This window comes from Miniopterus natalensis, chromosome 9, assembly GCF_054644295.1.
Source record: "Miniopterus natalensis isolate mMinNat1 chromosome 9, mMinNat1.hap1, whole genome shotgun sequence".
NCBI lineage: Eukaryota > Metazoa > Chordata > Mammalia > Chiroptera > Miniopteridae > Miniopterus > Miniopterus natalensis.
In genome coordinates this window covers 70982089-71005712 of record NC_142089.1, presented here as the reverse complement: position 1 = coordinate 71005712, position 23624 = coordinate 70982089, and the positions used below count along the sequence as shown (strand labels likewise).

The window sequence follows — 23624 nt, the reverse complement described above, 5'->3', positions numbered from 1 at the left end:
ACAGAATCTGGCGCTGAGCCAGTGTCAGCTCTCCTCCGCCTCAGCGCTATTTAGCGAATGATCAATCGAAGAGCGACGTAGTTTTGGGTTGAAAGGGGAAAATCGAGGGCAGGAGACCAGTGGGGAGGTCACTGCTGAGCTGAAATGAGACTACAAAGGTCTGAACTGACACACAGGGGACAAGGAGAAGGGAACTGAGTGGGTGTACAGGGTGGGAGGGGTAGGGAAGGAGATAAAAATTCCGAAGTTTGACATTTCAGTGACAGGCCAACAATACGAGGAGGACCGGGTGTGGGGGAAGACACGGCGCCCGGGGGCTGTGCCAGTGGCAGAGGTGCAGCGGGCAGGCGGGGAGACCTGGAGTGATCGGGTGTGGCGGCCACGCAGCTGTGGCCTTGGAGAAGTCCTCTCAGAGGGACTGCGGGACCAGCAGAGACCCAGCCGGGAACCCAGGGAGCAGCAGCATGAAGGGGGAGGAAAGGACCTGGCGGAGGGGGGAGAATAGAAAGGCAGGTGGTGGCAGAGCAGGGCCTCGAAATTCAAGAGCACACAGAGTGTGAGGACAGAGGGGTCACAAACGAGGTGCAGGTCTGCGGGATTAGCACTGCCCGCTGGACCTGGCCACCAGGTCCTGGGTGATGCCAGGACCTAGGGGAAGCTGCTTCAGGAAGCTGAGGACGAACCCCAGGGGGTTCACCCGGAGATCGGAGGGAAACTGAGTACAGCTGCTCTGCCAAGGGGCCTCGCCGCGCCAGGGGGGAGACGGGCCTGGCGGAGAGAAGGTGAAACGGTGCCGACAGCTTTGGTGGCTTCAAAGGCCTGTTCACTTGGTAGCTACCAATGAGCATCTTTTACGTGGTGTGACCTGTTCACAAGTCTGGACGCTGACCTTTGTGTCCTTGATGCCTGTCACACTGCTGTGCACACAGTAGGCTCTCAATAAGTGTTTGCTCTTGAACTAGCAAATGCCAAACAACAATGTCACTTATCAGACCCTAAAGGATTTTACACAGTAAACATCAGTTGATACAATTTTTAATACTACTGAATTTGGCATAAGCACAGCTGCCCAATTGGACCTTTCTTTTCCCTCCAGTGCTCGTTTTAAATTGCGAGTCAGTCCTCACTATAGGAGCAAGCACTTATTAAATGCTTACTGTTTGACAAAATCCTAGGTATGGTTAAATAATAATAGCTAGGTAATTCTTATTTCCTCCATTTTACAGAGGGGGAAACTGATTCAGGGAGCCTACGTAACTTGTCCAAAATCTCAAGGCTAGAGAGTAACAGGATGGGGTGTGTCGGACTCTAAAAGCCACACACTGAACATTCTAGGAGGCTTCTGCCTACTGGACGAAGGAGTTGCTGAGAAAAATGTGTAGAAAATGATCTAAAGAGAAGTTTTCTTAAATTATTTTGGCATATCATTCGAAGTACCTTGTGAGCTGCCGATTTTCAGGTTGGAGCCAACAGTCAGCCCTGTTTAAAGCAGCAACACCAAATCTCTAGGAAACCCACCATCTCTACTAACCTGTCCAACTTCTTCTTTTCAATGACTGTTAATACTTAAGAAGTTTCAGAACTTGTAGAAAAATTCCAGGAATATCTATTATAAAATTAGAAAATCTCCTTTTCAGTAGACTAAGTTGATTTGTATAAATTGTCGTAATTAATTGAAGACAAGTGTAGAGCTTTAGAGGCCCACTGACTGCAGAAAGGTGTCCCTGATGCGGAACATGTCTCCTCCTCGACCTAATCTGGCTCCTGAAAGCAGGAGACCTTGGCCTTCACAATGGCCTCTTATGACAAGATCTGGGGTAAATGTTGAGAAGAAAGCTGAAGAGATTCAAAGAACAAATTTCATCTATAATGCCCAGAAATTACCTTGTGGGTCCTCTAAGTGTTCAGGAAAACTTGCATTGCATGATAGTTTCTCAGTTGGTTTAATTATGCTTTCTTCTACAGAGGAGGCAGACGGAAGGAAAGAATAGTAAGGGGAATGGTTTAAGAAAAGCAGAGAAAGATGAGTTAGATGATTAATGAAAAGATCCAAAAAGAACCCTCACTGTGAAAAATCTCATGTGTTGTCACAGCTTTCATTCGATGCCAAAGTTGTAGCACTGTCATTTAAGTGGATTTGTATTTAACTAGTTGGTGCAGAAAATTTTTTTTTTTTTTAAACTGAGAAAAGAATAAGTAAATTACAGTGCTTCATTGTTGACCTCTGAGCATGTATTAAATAGGTAAGCGGAGTCTTCAAAGTGTCTGGAAAACTTGTAAAATACCCGGTGTGTTGATGTCACATCAGAACTACTCAGTTGCCACACAGTAATCCTCAAACTTTTTGATTCAAAACCACCTACAATTTTTTTTAGAAAGAATTCTTTACTTCTTCACACACTTTAAGCTGATATCTAAAAATTTTCATTCTAAGTTTTACAGTTTTAAATGATGTAATTTTAGGCATACTGTAATTATAGACATTTAAAAATAAAACTATTACATCTCTTGAAATATAACCAATGGAGTCTAAACATCATAGTGATTTTATACCTACTAATACTGAGCTAAGAAACACATGAACAGGTTTTATTTTTAACAGCTGAATTTTACAAGAATCCCTTTTTTCTCTAGAGTTTTACTTTCTTTCATTCATAACTTAACTCCCAAATTTTACCCAGATAATAATTTTAGGCTTAAAAGTCTTTAAATTGATCACTCAAAATGTGTAAATTGAAACCTTTAAAAAAACTGCTTGTAAGCATAAGCATATTAAAATACTCTTTTCTGGATTAAGTTAGTTATAATTACAATGATTCATTGTATATAATTAATAAAAAAAGATGAATATCTAAATTTTTATTACTACACATGAAAAGTAATTTTGGGGGAAACTCATCCATTAACGAGGAAGATGGGACCTTTTTCAAGTCATTCATGTATCCACAAATGAATACTTATTGCTAAAATCAGACAGCATTCAACATCAATTCTGCTTTTTTTTTTCCCCTTCCATTTTTGGAGCAGGAATCCCTGAAAAACCTTGTTAACATAAACAAATAGTTGGTAACGAAAGGTGTTTTGTTAGAGCTTTATCATGGTAGTCTTTGAACCATATTAAAATTATAGACTGAAAGTCATGTAGGAATCCTATTAAAGTTATAGACTGAAAGTCATGTAGCGATCTCATAAAAAGTGATTTTTACTTATCTGTCAGCCAGTAACCTTCTGTATTTTGAAAGTTACGAACTGGAAACCACTCGACTTAACAAGGCTTTGTTCCTCGACCACATTCTCAACACTGACACCAACATATCAAACTACCCCTCTCATAGGCGCCCCAGATATTTTTACACTTTGGGGAAATAGGAAACACACCATAGTACACAGTGAGAAGTCTTCTTTTCTTTTGTAAAGTAGGAGAACAGAAACACTTGTTCAGGCAGATTCGTTTTAGGAAAGAATCCATATGGAAGTTGAGATCTGGCAAATGATTCCCTTAAAACTATCTGTGCTCAAGTACCAGTTGGAAACCCTTTGTGTTCCCCCAAGGGTATCTTGGTTGGAAGGAGGCAGCTGCAATATATTTAAAAGTAAAGATCTGCAGAAGAAAAACAATGAAATTTATACTTTAAATGTATTCTTGCTTTACCTGCATTACTCCTTTTGAAAGCAAGTTCTGCCCCAATGGATCCCAATGACTTAGGAAATAACTGATTACTCCAAGTATACGGATTTATATCCTTTCCACTGGCTATCAAGGACACGTGCTTAGGATTTACACCTTAGAAGAACAAAATAGTCATTTCAAGGTTTAGAGTGTGATCATAAACTTGAAGGAAAAGATACATTACACATTCAAACAAAGATCAGAAATAACTTGGGGGAGGAGAATAGAAATAACTTTTGATTACAGTGTAGCAAATACTTCCCTTTTACTGAACCCTAAACGTGATCCTAAGCTCTAAGCACAATAACCTGAAACCCTACTTTATAAAACATATCTTCTATAACACAAGTAGTAAACATTGGATATTATTTACTAAATGGTGAAAATTAAGGTGGTACAAAAATTTTCTTCAAAACGCTATTTCCAAGTCATCACTTGAGTGTGCTCTGTGCCAGACCCTCGAGGACCACTCAGTGTGGCTGGGAAGAGAGACCGTGGCCGAGAACGCTGGCGAGCCGGGGAGGTTCAGGAGCAGATGTGGACAGACCTGTCTGTGAAGCTTATTTGTGCATTAGACAGAGTAAATTCTAAACAGTTAAATCATTTATGATTTTTTGAAATGTGAAGTCAACCTCGGACTTTGGTACCAGTGGTCAAAGGCTGTTGTTCTAACCTACTTTTAAAAGATTCAAAATCTTCCTGACTTGCTTTCTTTTTACTGACAATTAAATTGGATTCAACTTAGGCAGGAGCTAGAGACGTCACATAGTCAAAGGCTCCAGGTCACACCTGCAGCGTTCCTTTAGCTAGCACAGTGGCAACCTCCTGAGGACTACCATTACTATAGGAACTTAGCAACTGTTTCCAGGCAGCCTGAGCTTTTGCTTTTCACAAAGGCAATTCCTCAGCAGGGTTTCAGATTTGTGAGACATATAATAAATAATTGCCTTGTTTCGAAGCCAGCAACAAGCCTGGCTGTTCTGTACCGAGCTTCAAGATTACCTGTCATTAGTTTTCTAAGGAAACACTCCATTAGCTAAATCATTTCCCTTTCTTACAGGATATAGCTCCTTACAGATCGTGGTTTCTAACAGAACACCTACAAACAGAACTATCATAGGCTATGAACTGACAATAAAGAAAAGGCACGAGGTAGCAATTACTCATATTAAAAACATTTTTACAACAAAAAGAATCTTTACCCAAAAACAAAGTGCAAGGTAGAAGGAAAAACTAAAAATCTCTTTAAGTAAAGAGTTTTCATAAATACAGTTCAGTAAAGAATGGGCCCTGAACATTTAAATTGTTTTGTTAATCTAATTAGCCTTTCGATATCCCAGTTTCCCCCCAGTAAATACATACACTATTGAAGATAATTGCTTTAATTTTATGTCTTTTAAAAGATTCCTTTTTTAGGGAAATAGACACACTCTAGAATTTTAAATCATTTATGTGTTAGTTTGTAAGTTTTTATTGGGCACCTTCTATATAACAAACACTGTGTTAGAGAAGTAAAAATTAATATACTATCATACCTCACCCCAAAGGAGATTAAAGAGTCAGTTAGCAAATATTTACTGATCACCTGCCATGTGTCGGGCAGTGTGTGTGGCACTGGAGAAAAAGTGGTGGACCTATTAGACCAGTGTCTAGCCTTTGGCTCTTACAATCTACTCTAATGAGAAGGGAGGCATTAATAATTATAAATCATTAGGTGAATAATTAGCAGTGTGCAAATTGTTTAGAAGAATTTGGTGCTGAGGGGCCAAATAACAAAAGCAACTAAGCCAGTCTTTCTTTTCAAAATAAATTACTTTTGCGCTGGCTGGGTGGCTCAGTTGGTTGAAGCACTGTCCCCCACACCAAAAGGTTGTGGATTCGATTCTCGGTCAGGGCACATACCTCGGGTGTGGGTTGGATCCCCAGTGGGGCGGGGGTGCGTATGGGAGGCAACCAATCAATGTTTCTCTCTCACATCGATATGTCCTCCCTCCTCTCCCCCCACTTCCTCTTGCTCTAAACATGTCCTCAGGTCAGGATTAAAGAAAAAAAAAAGTAATTTTCAGTTGAAATGTGAATCATGATTAGGACCTGGTGGGAGGTAAGGAGTATTTTGGGAGAGGCAACAGTGCTGCCATGGACCTGAGACGGGAAAGAACTCAAGAGACGTTCAACATGGATGGAATGAGAAAAGGAACTGAGGCAAAATGAGGCTGGAGAGGGGCGCAGGGGTCAGATCAGTAGGAATTTGTGTCATGTTAAGAAATTTAAAGTGAATAGGAGTGGTAAGTATAGAAATGATATAGGACATTGAACACACAGGGTGGAAGGAGGATGTTAAGTGATAAATGGGATTCGAGAAGGATCCACAAACCAGGGTTTCAAAAGTGCTCTGGAGCAAGCTGTCTTCCTGCGGCCTGGTGGCACCCACTCAAGCTGGAGAGCCCTGGCTCGGGGAGCAGGAGAGAGGCCAGAGGGCGCCTTTGAGAGGCGCCAGCGCTTCCCACTGCTTGCTCCATTTGCAACTACCTTGCCATAACTAAGTACCTAAGGCTTACAGAGTGGGCTGATGACTGCAGTCCCACTGTAAGAAACAGAAAATACAACCTCAAACTCTTGCTCCAGTACACAGCTGGTCAGCAGCTGGCCAATAACTGACTCTTGCATCTCTTTCCCTGGAGGCGAGTGTCACAGATCTGCCAACCTTGTAGTATATATGTATTTTAAAAAAATAACTTTGGATCACAAATGGGAAGGATCACTTCTCATTTGGGTTTCTATCCTCTGCAGTTGCTGGCTCACAATAGGTACTCAATAATTGTTTGTCCAAGTGACTGAACTGAGCCCAATGCTATTTCCAAATCTCACCCAGCTCTAGAAGGGCCATCTTCACAACAAAAAATGCCAATAGGGTAACAGGAAGGCTCAAGTTTAGATTTCAAAGAATTCTAATTTTGAGTCTAATTCTTAAACCTCAATGACAGCCATACTTTTGGCCCAAAGTAATTTTCAGAAACTTAGATCTTTCTGGTTAAAAAGAACACAATCAGATGGGTCTCAGGTAGCCTGAAATATGTTCCTGAAAACTCCATTGGGGGCAGAACTATGAAAATGGGGTGCTTTGGATCTATTTATCCTGACAAAAATTTACAGTAGCCTTTCCCACCACCAGAGGGCTCACTTCTACAAATAAGACTACTGATTTGCTATATTTCAATCAGTGAAATGCACTCGATTTTAAAAAAGAACAGGGAAAGAAAGTGCCTCCCATGAATCTGTGTTCTGTGAACTTTCTTACACCCCTGCTTTTGCAGTCAGATCAGAATTCCCTCATGGTTTCCACACCAAAATTTACAAATCTACTGGTATCTGAATAGAGATTACAACGCAAGTATCTTTGCTCCTTTCAAAAGTGCACCCCACCTTATGGTCGGTCTTCACTCCGACTCTTCTCACCTTCCTAAGCCTTTCAGCCCCTCATTCATTCCTAAGCCTTTCAGCCCCTCATTCATTCCCCTCTTCTGCCATGATCAGTTCCTCCCCCTGCCCTGCACCCCCCATGGCTCCATTTCTAAGCTCCTCTTCACAGCCAAATGCTGCCACACAGCTGGCTACCTTTTCAGTTGCTGATTTCTTTTCTCATCACTTCAACCCATTCCAACCCCATCTCCCTCCTCATTCCAGACTAAAGTTCTCACCAAGGTCATCAGGGACCTCTTCACTGTCAAATTTAATCAGACACTTCTATCTGACTGCTCAGTGGCAAACAACTCTTTCAGGTAAACTCTCCCTTCTCGGCTTCTGGAAACCATTCTGTGGTTTGCCCCTCACCTGTCTGGCTGCTTCCTTTCCCCCTTTTATAGCTCCTCCTCTTCTACCTCGACCACTGTTTCAGCTCCGTCTCTTCATAGGTGATCCTGTTTAATCCATGACTTTAAATACTGTCTGGAGTCACTGGGGAGTCCCAGATCTATTATCCTGGACCCAGGTCCCTCCTCAGGGTTCCTTGCCCTTTCCCTCCAACCGCTTGCTTGGCCTCTCCACACGGGAGTTTCACAGGCATCTCAAATGTAGCGGCCCCCAGACAGGCCTGCCTGCCTCTTCCCCACCCAACCCTGCTCCTCCTAAGTCTTCCCAGGCTCAGAACACGGACCACCCAGGATTCATGCCCCAAACTCACTTTTCCCTTAGTTCCCACCAACGTCCATCAGCAAGTCCGTTTCCAAAATACATCACGAGCCCATCTCCCTCTAAATCATCATGTTTTCCCTGAAGGACTGCAATAGCTTTCCAGCCGGCCTCATGTAATCCATTCTTTACACAGAGTCTTTTTAACACATAAATCACATGTCGCTCGGCCCCTGAAGTCCTCCCAAAGGCCTCCATTGGACTTGGATAAAACCCAAGTCCCTTCCCCTGCCCCCAAGGTGCTGTATCATCTGAACCTGCCAGACTTCCCCGCCTCGCCTCACACGGCTGTCCCCATGCCTATTAAACTGCACATGTGAAGCCTTTGGTTCTACTGCCCAAACAAGCCGGTGTATTTCCCACTGTCTGAAACATCCTTTCTCAGCTCTTCACATGCCACCTCCTCATCGCTGTGGCTTCAGCTCAGATGTCAGACAACCAGGGAGCCCCACCTGCAGTCGTGCTCCGGCTCACCTCCCTGATTTCACAGTGGCACCCACCAGCACCTGCTACTTTCCTTCTCTCTCCTCTAGAACGTCGGCTCCTGGAGAGCAGGGCCCTTGGCTGTCAGCTCAGCGCACCATATATGGATGTAAACACAGGGTGGGCAAAAGGAGGCTTACAGTCCTGAGTATTAGAAACAGTTTATCCTTGTGTTGTTATTTATTAATTATTGTGTTATTTTCCATACGCACAACTGTAAGCCTCCTTTTCCCCACCCTGTATATCAATGCCTAGAACAGTAAACACCTGGCACATATTAGGTACTTAATATACTTCATCACTGAGTGAATGAATAAAATAATTGAATTAACAGAATTAACAAATGAATGCTCCTGCTACCAACAGGTCCTAGACTGTGTCCCCTTCTCCATGGAGCAGTGCTGCTCCTCCATTAAGGGCCAGCTGACTCCCCTCCTCTAGAAAGGTTTAAAACAAAACGAAGCAAAACAAATATTTACCCCTCTTAGATCTCTGAACACTAGGGTTATTGTTTTAGCTCTGCCCTGGATAACTACACGCCAGTCTTTCCAACTCCTCTTAGGAAGTGTCTTCCTCCTTCCTAACCAGCAGAGAAGTGTGTCCTTCATCAGTTCTCCAGAGGTTTATTTCAATGTATTCAACACCTGCGCCTAAAACTACATACCCACCATGCCTGCTTTCTACCCCATTCATTCTTAAACCCTTTCTGGTTTCATTCTTCTCTCTCCTCAATTACTGACAACAGGAGTGGATCCTTATTGGATTTCTAGAACTGAAATTTATCTTGTTGCCTAAAAGGTAAATAGTAAAATACGTTACCCATCAATCTCTTGCTCTCAGTCCAGTCTCAACCTCTTCTCTCATCTTCCTTGCCCCTCCTTCCCAACAAGCTTCTGGGAAGGGAGGACCGTGGCTCACTTCTAGAAGCTTAGGCATGAAAAGCAAACCGTCCTCAGATGAACCAAGTGGCCTGCTTACTACGCACAGAACGCTGTAAACGACCATGCCCATGAAAGCACAAGAGAGAAAGACATCTCCTCCTGCTGAACTAAAGATGTATCTGTACAGATACACAGTGATTTAAAAATGAATTTCCTTTACACTTAATTGAGTTTTAAACTTTTTAAAGTGGATTTGGAAGAGAAAATTCTGCTGTGGGTACAACATAAACTCCCCTCCATCTGTCTGGATCTTTCCCCTAAGCTCCAGATTCGTACATCCAATTGTCTATCAGCTACATCAACTCAGGTATTTACTGGGCAACCCAACCTCAACTCCTGAGTCTCTACTTCCACACTCCTGTCCTCTCCTAATCTTCCCTTTCCCAGTTAAAGTCACCACCATCCACCCAGTAGCCAAGTCACAAACGCAGAAGCCAACACTAACTCCTGCCATTCTTTGCCATCACCTGTGCTAATCCATCAGCAAGTGCTGTCAGTTCCACCGCTGAAACACACCTACATTTTACCCATTTCTCTATATGCCTTTACCACTGCGGGCCAGGCCATTATCCTCTCTATCCAGACACATACAATGGCTTCTTGAGCCCCTAGCATGTTCTCCTCAGCAGCCAAAACGATCTTTCAAAAACATAAATCAGATCATTTAGGAAACAGGATAAAATTCTACATTTTCTAAAAAGCTGAAATGAGGGTGCAGAATTGTCTGAATAAAATTTAGTATTTTCTAAAGGCATAGCTTTGGTGGGGAAAGGGTGCTATTTTCTGGAGTCATAGTCTTCATCTTGATTTTTGGCTGCTAGGCATTTCTTGAGCAGACTTCACAGAGGCAGGAGGCCCAGAAAAGTACTTGGTAACAGGTATCTACAAGGCTGAGCCAGCAAAGAGCACTGTGATTATACTATTTTACGGGTGCCCTTTCCACAAAGATTCCAAGACATGTGAGCCTGATTCATCTCTATTGTTACTAGCAGTAAACATTTTATTTTCTCCACTTACCTGGAAGGTATCTTGATTGTTTTAAGTAGTACTGTTTAGCCGCTGAAGTGGTTGCCAATTTGGAATCAGATTTTAAGGAAATAACAGCTGGTAAGCTCCTGTTTTCCGCTGCTGAGTGGTCAGGGCCTGGGGGTACTGACTCTGGAAGCCTTGAAAGTCAACATAAGGCAGCATTATGGCATGAAGAGGAGAAGATGACACTATGTTCTCACCTGCCCTTTGCACATCTTTTCCAAAGAGTCAAGGTGACCTCACTGATGGTTTCCAGGAGAGTCCTTTTGCTGACAGGAACACTAATTGGCAACCTTTCCCCCCCAGTAACTATTAGGCAGTGCATAAAATCATTTCTAACACTAGACATCATGTGACAGAAAGCTTTCCAACTGAGCATCAGATTGCCTGTATGTTTCCATCGCCCCTACAACTGCTGCAGCTGTGGGTTTAAAATGGAAGATGGAAAGGAAGACAATCCTAGCATGTCACCTGTCTACTAAAACAGTGTATAATCGGTAAGGTTGTTTGGGACTCCCTTGCAGACTGACACTGACTTGGCTGGCCCTTGGACCTGCTGACCACCCCAGCCCACTTGGGATAGCCCTAGACACAGGTAGGCCCCCTTCATTAGAAACAGTCCCACCTATTTTTGACTTCTCTCCCTTCCCGAGCCCACTGTAGTTAGGCCAATTGCTGAAATTCTACTCATTTCAAAACTGCTTACTAAAAAGATCTTCCTCTACTCCTCAAAGTAGTCTGCCCATAAACATAACTCTTGGAGCTCCCTGCAGCTCTCTCATTAGTGGCCCTTAATACACACTGTCTTGTGTTATAGTTACTCGAAGGTCTTAATTCTGCTGCTATACATTTCATGGATAGAAGACGACTATATCATGTTCATACCTCTGCTTAATACCACCTAGGTATTTAGTAAATGTATGCTGAGTATGAATACAAGAATAAATATAAATTAGTATAAATAGCTAAAAGAAGATAACCATTAAGTAAAGGTTTTACACTTCAGTATTTGGTACTTTGGATTCTTTATGGGGAAGACCAGGCTGCCCAACAAACTGAGCAGAGAACAGCAGAGTCCATTCAGCTCATCAAGTATTTGAGCTCCTGTTGTTTAAGAGGTAGTGTGGTGCAGAAGAGGATCTGGATTCGAATTAAGCCTCATCTGCCCTTTGGCAACTTATTTAAGATTTTAAAAATTGATTTTGAGAAAGAGGGAGGGAGAGGAAAAAATCAAGAGAGAAACATCCATGTGAGAGAAACATCAGATGCCTCTTGCACGCCCCCTACCGGGGATCATTGAGCTTTCCAGAAACCCAGGCAAGTGCCCTGACCAGGGATTGAACCGGCAACCTTTTGGTGCATGGGATGATGACACCCAACCAACTGAGGCCACACTGGCCAGAGCCAACCTACTTATTTAACCTATCTGAAGCTCAGTGTCCTATTCTGCAGATATTTTTAATGAATTATAAGAATTATAAATAAAGTTTAGGTAGGTACTTAATGGTAGTATATTAATAATTATTACATGTCTAAAGTGTATAAGGCAATTTAAAGATATGAAAAATTAAAAATAGAAGAAATACATACATTAAAAAGTCAGTTATATAGTTTTTTCCCTAAAGAAAAGGAATATTTGATGTTGAAGAAATTTACCAATTGCCCCCTTGTCAGAATCAAGTATATAGACTACAAACTTGATTTTAACTGTAGATTTTGATTAATTAATCTTCTACCTCTAAAATATAGGGGTGGGCAAAAGTAGGTTTAGAGTTGTGAGTATGCAAAAGTTAATTCTTGTATTATTATTAATTATTGTATTATTTATTATTATTATTAACCTACTTTTGCCCAGCCCTATATATGATAAAGTTCAGCTGGGACTAGAGTGACATGGGTTTAAAAAGAAAAATTTTCAAGTCATCTACATTCTACACCAGTGGTACATCTTTTGCTCCTAGATGCAAAGAATTGTTTTTAAAAAACCCCATACAACTATGTAGCTCCTTGTATATGTTTAAGTTGAAGTCTATAATTTTTCATCATAAATTAAATAATTTTATTTCTTGTTAATAGCAAGATAAAACAGTAAATAATATTCCATAAGATGAAATATTACGAGGATTTACTACTTCATAACCTTAAAACTGTCCCTCTCTCACAGTTGGCATTACAATTACACTTAAAAATATGTGTATTGTGAGGATTGACTGTAATTGGAGTATTTCATGGTATGACTTGATAAGTTTTTAACTACCTTATTCCATAAAACACTTAGAATCTTCAAAAATTATGTGTAATTTATACCCATAGGTTTTGAAAAATCAGTTTTGTTATTGTCATAACTACCTAGTTTATTAATATTAATAATAGAAACAGAACAAAAGGGAGGCCAGACATTCTAAGCATGGTCATCTGGGCAGCTTCACCAGGAAGATGCAACTTTACACTCCCCAGGGAAACACAGGTCCTTCCCTGCAGATCACTGGGGGAAGGCATCCAACAAAGGGGAAGACGGGTGCATGCACAGTGAAATTGGGATGACACAAAGAAGGTGCTTGCCTGTCAGTCTGACCTGAGAACAAAGCTTACTGGCTAGGAGGGTGGACTCCAATGCAAAACCACGAAAATTTGGGAATACATGATCCCCAGACAAAGAATTCTCTCTCTTCCTTGCCCGCTCTTGCACCCATTTCTCGCTTGCTTTGTGACCCATGTGCTAGCCTTCCATGTGGCTTTAAGCAGCTGCATCACCTATGGCCATATGGGCCCCACACACAATGGACTACAGCTGGGAATACAGGCTAACCTAGCCAGATGCTGGACTGGAATGCGCTTTAATATGGAGTGAAGACTCTGGAGAGTCTTTAATTTTAGCCCTGTTGAAGACAAGGCTGGACCTTTTCCATGGCAGGACGGGGGAGAAACTCCCTTAATGTTACATCATCGATAAAGCTTTACATGATGCCTCATCCTCCCATGGGGGCCTCAGGAAATTCCTGCTCCCAAGGCTCCCCAAGAGCTCCACCTCTACCAGTAACAGGGACACAGCAGGCAACTCACTGATAAGTTTCAGAAAGCATTCTAGTATATTTTAAAGAAAAATCATCACTAGGCTCTGGTCCTTCAAGGGGTTCTGAACCTCCATGCTTCCTGACACATACTAAAATACCTTTTGTAATGCAGGCTTTCCCCTTATGCATGCAAGATCCGAAATGGCTGAGAGGTGTAATTCTCTGGCAAAGTGGGAAGTAAATTAAGCAGGTTTATTCTCCAGCTCATGCATTTTAGGAAAGAGTACTGTGGAACTCGAGGATCTAGATACAAGGATCTAGAAATTGATGGACTAAGAATGATCCAAGCAGGCCCTGGTCAGATAGCTCAATTGGTTAGAGTGTCATCCTGATACACCAAGGTTGTGGTTCGATCCCCAATCAGGGCACATACAAGAATCAACCAGTGAGTGCATAAATAAGTGAACAACAAATTCATGTTTCTCTTTCTCCCTTCCTTTCTCTCTCTAAAATCAATAAAAATTAATTTAAAAAAAAAGAATTATCCAAACGTGTCTCCTTTAGAGAGTCTTCATGTACCTTCAGAGGTATGTGTACCCCAAAATGAAGATTTCTGCACTATGTAATACCAAACAGCTATTAGATAAATTTCCCTGACTCATTGCCACATCTTTTCTTCCTGTTCCTCTTCTGTTCCGGGGAGGGGGGGATGTTTTTGCAAAACATTCACCAAAACTTAACCCACCCTCAGCTCAAAGTTGAATAATGTACTCATGATGATTCAACTTATAAAAAAAAAGGAACTACTAAAGATATTAAAATTCCAGAAAAAGTTCAGGAGATGATCAAAAAAGTTTAGACTAGCAAGCAAATAGTTGAATCTGCACCAGAGTGTGCTTTGCTTTCTGCAAACAGGCATGTGAATTTCAAATGGGAATAATGGCGACTGATCCTAATTCAAGAGGGCACACTAAGAATTTAACAAGGACTCCTTCCTCCACCCACCTGCAACACTCGGCCACTGATACTGAGAATCATCACTGTGAGGAGCGAAGTCTTACCTTTTCAGAGGCATGTTAGTTTTAAGCTACTTATTGTCTTTTAATATCTACATTCATTTATATTTAAGGAGTAAAATAAGGTTGATGGTAAATAAGGTAAGGTAAAATATACTTTCCGGTGGAATCTGCAATCTTACCGAAAAGGAGAATCTTTTCTCCTCTTTTCTCTGAAAACACTCATACTTGGCTTCTTGGAATGAGAGGTTCCAAAATCACAGTCCAAGTCTTCACAACTATCTCCAGACTTGAACACAGTCTGACCCCAACGCCTCCTACCGCTTTTATGCCCCAGCATGCCACTTGGCTTCTGTGGTGGAAAATCAAGTCATCAGCATCTTTAATCATTTGCTGAATGCCTTTAATGCACAAACTATTATATTTTATACTACAAGTCCCCATTCTCAAGGAGCCTTCCATATAGTTAAGGAAGTAACATACATATATATGCATATATTTCAAAGTATTACTAAAAACAGAGGTAGCACATGCTAAAAATAGGACAGGAATTGAGAGAAGGGATCGATCTCTGTGAACTTTGTTTGGAGGGAGACTTGAAAACTTAAGATCAAAACTGACTCTTCATTGATGTATAATTTGGAAAACTGCTATGTGTGTTGGCTGTGGCTCTTTGGGCAAGTGACTTAACTTCTCAAAGCCTTAGTCTCCTCCCTAAATGGGAACATATAGTATTTATCTACCTTGGTGTTTATGAATTTAATAGTAAAGTACATTGAAAGTCCTTAGGGTACGGACTAGCACATAAGACTTACTAAAGGTCAGGTATTATTGCTGCTGTTATTATTGTTATTATCATTAGTTTGGAAGAGGACATGTATAAGTATGGCTTTTTAACAGGAAAATGCCAAAGTTTGTTCAGGGGAAAAAGGGAGACTAAGTTTATAGAGGCAGGTGGTTTGTACTGAAGTAGCGGAGAACAGGGTTGCAAAGACAGACGGATGTTACATTATGAAGGGTCTTCAATGTCTGCCTAAGAACTGCAGCTACCTTGTGGGTAACGAAGAACACTGAATGTTTTTGAGTTAAAAAAAGTGATGTGTAAAGGCAGCATGCCAGAAAGGTCAGGCTTCAAATAGGAGGCCTTTAAAGTTATAGTGGCATGCAGTGACAAGGGCAACAGATTCATAGTTTGGAATGATCAGGAAAGAATACATTTGCTATTAACAAGGGATATAATGTCTGGACTTTATGTCTATCTCCACAGAGGTCAAAGGAGAGTGTGGGAGACCCTGCTAGCTGCCCACCCAGCAGCCATCCTCCCCTTTTTTGTTACTAATATTTTGTTCACTGCAGCAACATGCCCAGTTAAAACAGCTGAAATCCCAGCCTCCCTGGCAGCTATATGTAGCCATGTGACATGATCTAACTAGTGAGCTGTAAGCACAATTCTATTGGGAGGGACTTCCAGGAGAGACATTTTTAGACTGCTAGCATGTGCCAGTGTCTTTCACCCTTCCCCCTTCTAGAAGGCAGGTGCAACCCTACAGGAGCAACAATCATCTTGTGTCCATAGGAATAAAAGCTGCTTCCTAAGGGTGGTAGAACAGGAAGACAAAAGCAGGCTGGCTACTATTACAAGCAGCACCCACCCAGGCTTGCCTACCACCTGACTTCTTATGAGAGAAAAGCAACCCCTGATTGTTTAAGCCACAGTGGTCAGGCTTCTGTCATAGCCACTATATGTGATCCTAGTGGATACAGAGACACTTTAAAAGCCTGAGCCTGATCATCTCAGAATGGTGGTTCTTTTAACAGAAATAGGGAATGAGGAAGGAGACCTGGCTTGGGGCCGACAATGAGTTGGTTTTATTCAAATTTACATGGGCGGTTTGGGGACATGTAAACTGAAAAATCCAAAAGGTAGTTGAAAATCCGGGAATTTGGAAACAAGGTCAGCAAATACAGCTAGGTTGGGAGCAAGAAGATGCTTAAAGAATGGATATGCTGTTGCTTGAAGCTGATGGTGTCATAGCAATGGAGGGTGACAAAAAGTGTTATTTGCCAAATCCTATTACACTACTGTTTTCTTGCCAGAGAACATGAGATCCACACTGAGGGGAATAAAAAGATTTAAAGCCCCAGATGAGTAGAGTCAAGCAAAGGTTATACTTAGCTGAGTTCAAGACTCTTATTTCAGTCGAATTGTGTTTTAGGGAGCTGATGCTGTATGCTGCTAAACAATGTCATTAATATCAAGTAGTCTTGTATGTCTGCAAAAACTGGAAAGGGGCAAATATAAATAATTTTTATGAAGTAAAAGCTGGGTTTTTACAAATTCCATATTAATAAGGTTGGAATGGGATGAGGGAAAAAGACTCTAAAATTAGTTATTAAAGGGAATGTTTTTGAGCAGAGTAAAAAAAATGGTAGACCATAGAGGCCACCATTTTCATAAAAAGCAAACACTGAATACATGTAGTCTATGTGGACTTCAGCACAGCAGGTGAGAGGGTCTTTCATGCTATCAATGAAAGAAAGAAGGATGGATCAATATTGTTATGGACTGCATGTTGACAAACCCCCAAATTTATATGTTGAAATTTATATGTCCCCCCCAATTTTGTACTCCATTGTAATGGTATTTGGATATGGGGCCTTTAGGAGGCAATCTGGAATTATGTTAGGTCTTAAGGGTGAGGCCCTCATGATGGGATTAGTGTCTTTATAAGAAGAGACTTTAGAGAGCTTGCTTTCTCTCTGCCATGTAAGGGCAAGGCGAGAAGGTGCTGTCTGCGAACCAGGAAGACGGTCCTCACCAGAAATCAAACTGGTTAGCACCTTGATAACTGACTTCCCAGCCTCCAGACCTGTGAGAAAATAAGTTTCTGTTGTTTAAGCCACCCAGTCTATGGTATTTTGTTATGGCAGCCCTAGGGGACTAAGACAAATACTTAATTCAGTAATCTGACCCCGAGTACTGATTAATGGATCTGTGTCAATCTAGAAGGTTTGAGTGGCCTGCCCAAGGGCTCATTGTTCATGAAAGCACAGGAGAAAAAAACTGAACAACTAAACGAATCCATAGCTGGTGACAAGCTGGGGAGAATGGTTAAACTGAGAACAAAAAATAAGGTTTAAAAATACTTATTAGCAATTTGAGAGGTAAAAGTAAGGTCTTGCAATTTTTTGAATCCTAGAGATCAAATACACAAAGAAAGGTACAGAATATGTGATTTAGCAGAAGCACTTGTAAAAAATAAACTCAGGAATTTTAGTTGATAAAATGCTCAATCCCAACTCTGGAACTTATTAGCTATTTAAAAATGTAGGACTAGGTTATTGGGTACTTTAACTTAGTGAATGTATACTAGGGGCTCTAGCAGAGTGCATGGCACTCAGCAGCCACTCAATAAATATCAAATTCCTTTTCTTCTCTCTCAGCCTTAGTCAATATTTGCTATGTGCCGTCCAAGAAAAATAAACAAAAAGAGAAATATAACCCGTGGTGGCACAAGCAAACATATGGTTCTGGGCTGTTGGAGGTGGCTCATCCTGTTTTTCTCTCCCTACCTGCTGCCTGCCCCTAGTTCTGGCAGCCTCATTCTAAGTGGGAAGCACAATGGTGTGGGGACTCAAAGGCTCCCTCGTACACAGGAACCAAACGTTACTCAGTCATTGATGGATGCTGTCATATGTGGAGCACATGAGGGAACAGAGGATGTTTCTCCTAGAGAAAAGGGCAGATGATGTAAGGGTCTGTATTATAAACAAAATAGACCTCAAGGAGCTTTACATTCTAGTAGGAAGAGCCAGATAATAAACAATACACACAAGAAGCAAGTAATTGATAGTATGTTAGAATGTGATTACTGCTATTGGGGGCAGGGCTTACTTCTATCAGGGCGGCAGGACTGGGTAAGGAATTAGAAAAAGTGTTCTTGAAGATCTCTTTCATTCTAAAAACCCCATAATGCAATGCATTTGGGAGTACAGGATACGTCTTGAGGAGACAGTTAAAACACATGGCACCTGAAAAGCTCCTTGAACTGAACAAAAGAAGTGGGAAGAGGAAGTTTTATATTATGCCTGACACTTAAAAAGAAACATTCTGTTCATGTTCATTAACATTGAAAAACAGTATAAAATTACTATTAAAATCCTTATTAGCTCTCTTTTGTCCCAGATTCTTTTCAATTCTTTGAGTTCCACATCTAAGTAACTTAAAGAAAAGTCCATAGCATGCAAAGTTTATTACGTTCATTCTGAGATTTTCTTCTTAGAATTTTATCCCATGCCAAGCTCCTGCCAGGGGAAGCAGGGGCTTTGACACAGAATAATCTTTTATATCTTTGCTGACATTTTTAGGAATGCCTAAAAACAGAATCCTAGTTGAACTAGTCAAACTACTGCACTGAAAGCATCATGGGCTACTTACAGTCGGCAGGTTCCTGACAATACTTGGAAACAGTGTCTGAGGCTCTTTCTGTTGGCTCTGCTGCTTTGGCGCTTGCTGGACACTCATGTTCTGTGGCAGCTGGATGGGCTGTAGGGGCTGGTGGCCGAATTTTGGCTGGGGCTGTCCAGAAGTCTGATCATTTATGTCTGGCAGAGGCTTGGGTTCTAGACCAATTACAGATGGCTTCGATTCTAGTGGCTGCACCTGCTTATGTAAAGACTGTTTCGATTCCAGATGATGTGAGGAAGGGCCTAATACTTGACCAACTTGAAAATACGGGTGTTTCAATGCCTATAAAAAGCATGGAAATAACAGATGGAAAATGGTTTCACCTAAATTTATTGCACATAAACTACTGTTGGACACTGGGCTAGGCATATATCACTGGCCTAGATGTGTTTCAAAGATTTAAAGAGCAACCAGTTTCCCCCATGTGGTGACTTTAAAAAGATAGCCAGGAAAAAATGATTTGAGAAATAAATTTCTCAAGAGAAATAAAGTACAAGTTAGCAGGAAAAATGTAAAACTCACTTGTAATTTTAACATCCAGGCAAAACCACCATTCTATTTAAGATTTTATATGAAAACAAAATCTAGCTTATAAGCACTGGCTAAATTTGATGTGACCAATTCAAACTAAAATGCTAGGTACTGATAATGGTTTAGAGTCCATCCAAAAGGCATTAAGAAATGAGTTAGAAAACCTTCTATGTAGATTCTTTAAAATGATTAACTATAACATTATGTAAAATTCAGGTCTACAGCCCAGACCAGTGTGCCTCAGTAGTTAGAACATCAGCATGAACACCAAAGGGTTGCAGGTTTGATTTCTGGTCAAGGGCACGTACCTGGGCTGTGGGTTTGCTCCCTGCCTGGTCAGGGTGCATGCAGGAGGCAACCAATCAATGTGGCACTCTCACATTGATGTCTGTCTGTCTGTCTGTCTGTCTGTCTCTCTCTGTTCCCCACTTTCTCCCTCCTTTCCATTCTACCTAAAAGCAATGGAAAAATATCCTTGTGAGGATTAAAAAAAAAAAAATTGAGGACTACCCTTAGCCTAACTATAACAACAAACCTACTGGCAATTAAAAAATTCTAAGAAAGCAGATTATAAATGCATACATGTTAAAGCATATATTTTTTTAAAATATGTTTTTATTGATTTGTTTTTTAGAGAGAGAGGAAAGGAGAGAGAGATAGAAACATCAATGGGAGAGAATCAACAAAGATTGGCTGCCTCCTGCACACCCCTACTGGGGATGGAGCGGGCAACCCGGGTGTGCCCTGACCAGGGATTGAACCAGTGACCTCTTGGTGCCTGGGTCAATGATCAACCGCTGAGCCACACCAATCGGGCCATGTTAAAGCATATTTATCAATCCACTGGCAAAGAAGATATTTATGGGAAGAACATACAAAACTACTAATAAAAATGATCACCTTGTTAATTTTAAAATGCTTTTAACCAAGATTTGCTTATAATTAAATTAACACGGGTTTTTTTTGTTATTAACTCACTGTTATTTTTAACAAATTTTAGGGAATAGGCCATATGTTGGGGGGGAAAAAAAACTGTAGTAATTTCGCCAACATAAATAAATATTACATATCTACAACTACAGTCTACATATTTAAATCCAAGAGTCATCGCTAGTAAACAATGCTCAGCGGCTGATTAGCACGTGATCACACCGCATGGGGCAGGATAATTGGTAACTGGTTCTGTTGTGGGTGAGGCGTGACTTTCTGCGGCAGTTTTAGCGTGTGCAGGCCGACCTTCCCGCCCGCGCTAAGCCCTGCCCCAGCCGCGTCCATTTGTTTACTCTCAGTGAATGCACGCATTTACTAGACCCACTCAGTATAAATGTAAAATTACTGTAATATGTATAGAAAACTTTTCTGTGAAATAAACTTGTCATACGTACTTAATTTTAATTACACAAACATGTCTACATAAGTAAAAATAGGTAAACTAATTTGTCCATTTTCTAACATACACAGTTAGAAAACCTACTTTATTATATAATGAACTTTCTGCTTTAATGGACATCCCTTCACCTAAATTAGTCCATTATATTGAGGTTTTACAACATGTAAATACTCCTAAATTAACGGTGTATCTTTTGGAGCTAGAACTTTTATGAATGTGTTTTGTAATTTCAAAGCTTCATCTCTAACAACTTTTTGTCTTTACGATACCAGCTACTAGCCTTCAAGAGAATCTTTTGAAAAAGTAATTTATTTTTTCCTGTTTATTAAGGGAATATTTGATCATTGCATAGAATAAGTAATGTACAGAAAGTTGTCAAGAAGAAATTAAAATCATCTCTAATGCCAACACCAAGAGAAAACTACTGCTCACATTTGAATGTTTTTCTGAGCAGTATTTCTTTCTAGTTATATAACATTTACATTTTAAAAATAAAATCATATTACACTTATAATATAGCTTACTTTTACACTTAGCCCTTGAGCTTGAGAATTCTATGAAATCGTTACTATATTTTAAGTTTTTCTTTTTTAATGATGGCATAATAGTCCATATTAAGGATGTATCTACTTTAAATGTTCCCCTGAAAATATTTAGGTCTGTACTTCTAATGGACAGTTTTTAATTAGCTTTGAACATCTTTGGGCGTAAATCTTTACCCAACTTTCTGATTGTTTTTTAAGGTTCTTTATATACACTGCAAAACTGCTTTCCATTAGTACTTAAAGAAATAGCCTTTAAACTATTTTTATTTTTTGTTTATTTGATAGGTAAAAAAAATAGTATTTTATTTTCATTTGCATTTTATGAGTGAATAAGGGTCGCACATTAAAACATTTTTTTTTTTTAATTTAAATTTCTTTTTCTGTGATTTTTTTCATGTCTCACGCTCACTTTTCTTTTGTAGGTAAATTTTAAAGACTTTTATTAAAATAATAGATGTTTAGAAACATTAGAAAATACATTGTCATGTTTGTCAAAAATAATTGTTTATCTTTCAATTTTAAGATTTTTATATAAGAAAAATTTTCATTTTCATAATCATGTCTTCTGAGTTTTCCCTTGGTTTTCTTCTATTACTTTTATACCCATCTTTTTCTTATCTTGAGATAAAAAATTCACCCATACTTTCTTTAGTTCTTTTTTTTTTAAATTTTATTTTTGTTTAAAATATTACAGATATTAGTTAGCCACCCCCAATATTTAAACTCTTCTGTGATTTACTTGTAAAGTATGGTAAAAAGTAAAACCTAAACTTACTTTTCCCCTAAGAGTTAATTAACTGTCCCAGTAACAGTCACTGAACAGTTTCCCTCCCCCAATCTGTGATGCCATGTTTACCTTCTGCTGACTTACAGCCTTTGCCACTCTGAGCTATTTGTCAATTCTTATGCTGGTACCTTCACTGTTGTCATTATCACCACTTTACAGACTGCTTTATATTTGATAGGGCAAGCTGTCCCCCCTCCCACCACCTTCCAATTACTTATTTTTGTGCAAACCTGTCTTGACTATTCTTTCTCATTTGTTCCTCCAGATTACCTTTAGAAAACATTTTCTCAAGTTAAATTTTTAAAAACTCAAATAATGTTTTGGTAATTTTAATACTGAACTTATATTTAATTAATAATAAGAATACAATAATCTTAATATGACATTTTAATTTAAGCACTTTAAATTAAAGCCCATGTTTTTACTTTAAAAACCATGGTGTTTTAAAGAACACGAGACTTGAGATACAGTATAAGGTGTAGCCTTAAAGCAGCCGAGCATGAGTGCCACGTGCTTCCCTCTCGTGGGAGAAAGAATGAGAGTCCACCGCAGAGGGGAGCACTGGAAAGTCAACCGTACCCTGTGATTGGACAGAAGCCTTTTTACTAGCATGACAAGCTTCTTCCTAACTAGCCTGTCATATGCATGAATTTTTATCTTTTGAGATTTATTCTTTTCAGCCTCAACTTCATAGTGTTGTTCATTTGAACCACAAAACACATAAAATCACTGGTGTGGTTATTTTTGCAATTTTCCCAAGGATCTTCGATGCCTAGAAATTAATTCATTATATACACTGGGTGCCTTATGGCTTCAGGGCTTAATTTTCTTGGTAAACCCTGGTTGAGCATAGACTTATCTTTGCAAACTAAAATAGCCCTGAAATTGTAAATCCTCAACATTTGGCAAAAGTATACCAGGGAGATTCATTTTACCTGGCTTGCTGTTGGTCTTTTTTTTGGATCCCAATTCAACATTTCAGTCATAAGCTGAATAGCTTCATTGCTGGCATTGGGAATAAGAGTTTTTAAGTTTATAGGAACACACTGGGGAAAACGGAAATTCATCGCAGATGCAAGCTGGAACCCTTCTGGCCAGTCATTCTGTTTAAGAAATATGTAAGTGCAGGGAGGGCACAAAGAAATTAGCAATCAATTAAAAAATGCAGTAATAATATACAAATCACTCACATGTGGAAATTTCAATGTTGATTCGTATAAATAAATGTGAGGATGAAATACCAGACCACATATACAACTCAGTGCTACAAACAGTATAGAAAGAACATTGAACTAAGAGTTACGAAAAAAATGAGAAAATACTTTTATAAATTTCAAATTATTAAACTCTTATCTAGTATTTGGATGATGATGATAATGATAACACCCAGGGGACTTTAAACAAATAAGGACACCTGTTTACAAAGTGTCTGATAATGACAAAGATCCTCATCAGATGTTATACACTGCATCCAATGTTAAAAATTGCACAGAGCTGGGAAAGGATAATTATCTTAAAGCTTTAATAGCTACTGTTAACCACAAGGCACATACTACTTTAAT

General features: G+C 40.0%; 1 protein-coding gene across 2 annotated transcripts in view; it reads right to left on the bottom strand.

Annotated features, from left to right (window-relative positions):
- MAK (male germ cell associated kinase) overlaps nucleotides 1–23624 on the bottom strand; it is a 46261-nt gene that overhangs the window by 5760 nt on the left and 16877 nt on the right. Inside the window, exons 7-12 of one of the 2 annotated variants that reach the window (XM_016204180.2) lie at nucleotides 22998–23165; nucleotides 18780–19091; nucleotides 14524–14693; nucleotides 10300–10448; nucleotides 3653–3784; nucleotides 1885–1959 (exon numbers count right to left, since the gene is read on the bottom strand). In XM_016204180.2, the coding sequence (XP_016059666.2) occupies nucleotides 1885–1959; nucleotides 3653–3784; nucleotides 10300–10448; nucleotides 14524–14693; nucleotides 18780–19091; nucleotides 22998–23165 (1006 nt within the window). The remainder of the gene's footprint in view (nucleotides 1–1884; nucleotides 1960–3652; nucleotides 3785–10299; nucleotides 10449–14523; nucleotides 14694–18779; nucleotides 19092–22997; nucleotides 23166–23624) is intronic. The other variant, XM_016204178.2, reaches the window with a different exon arrangement.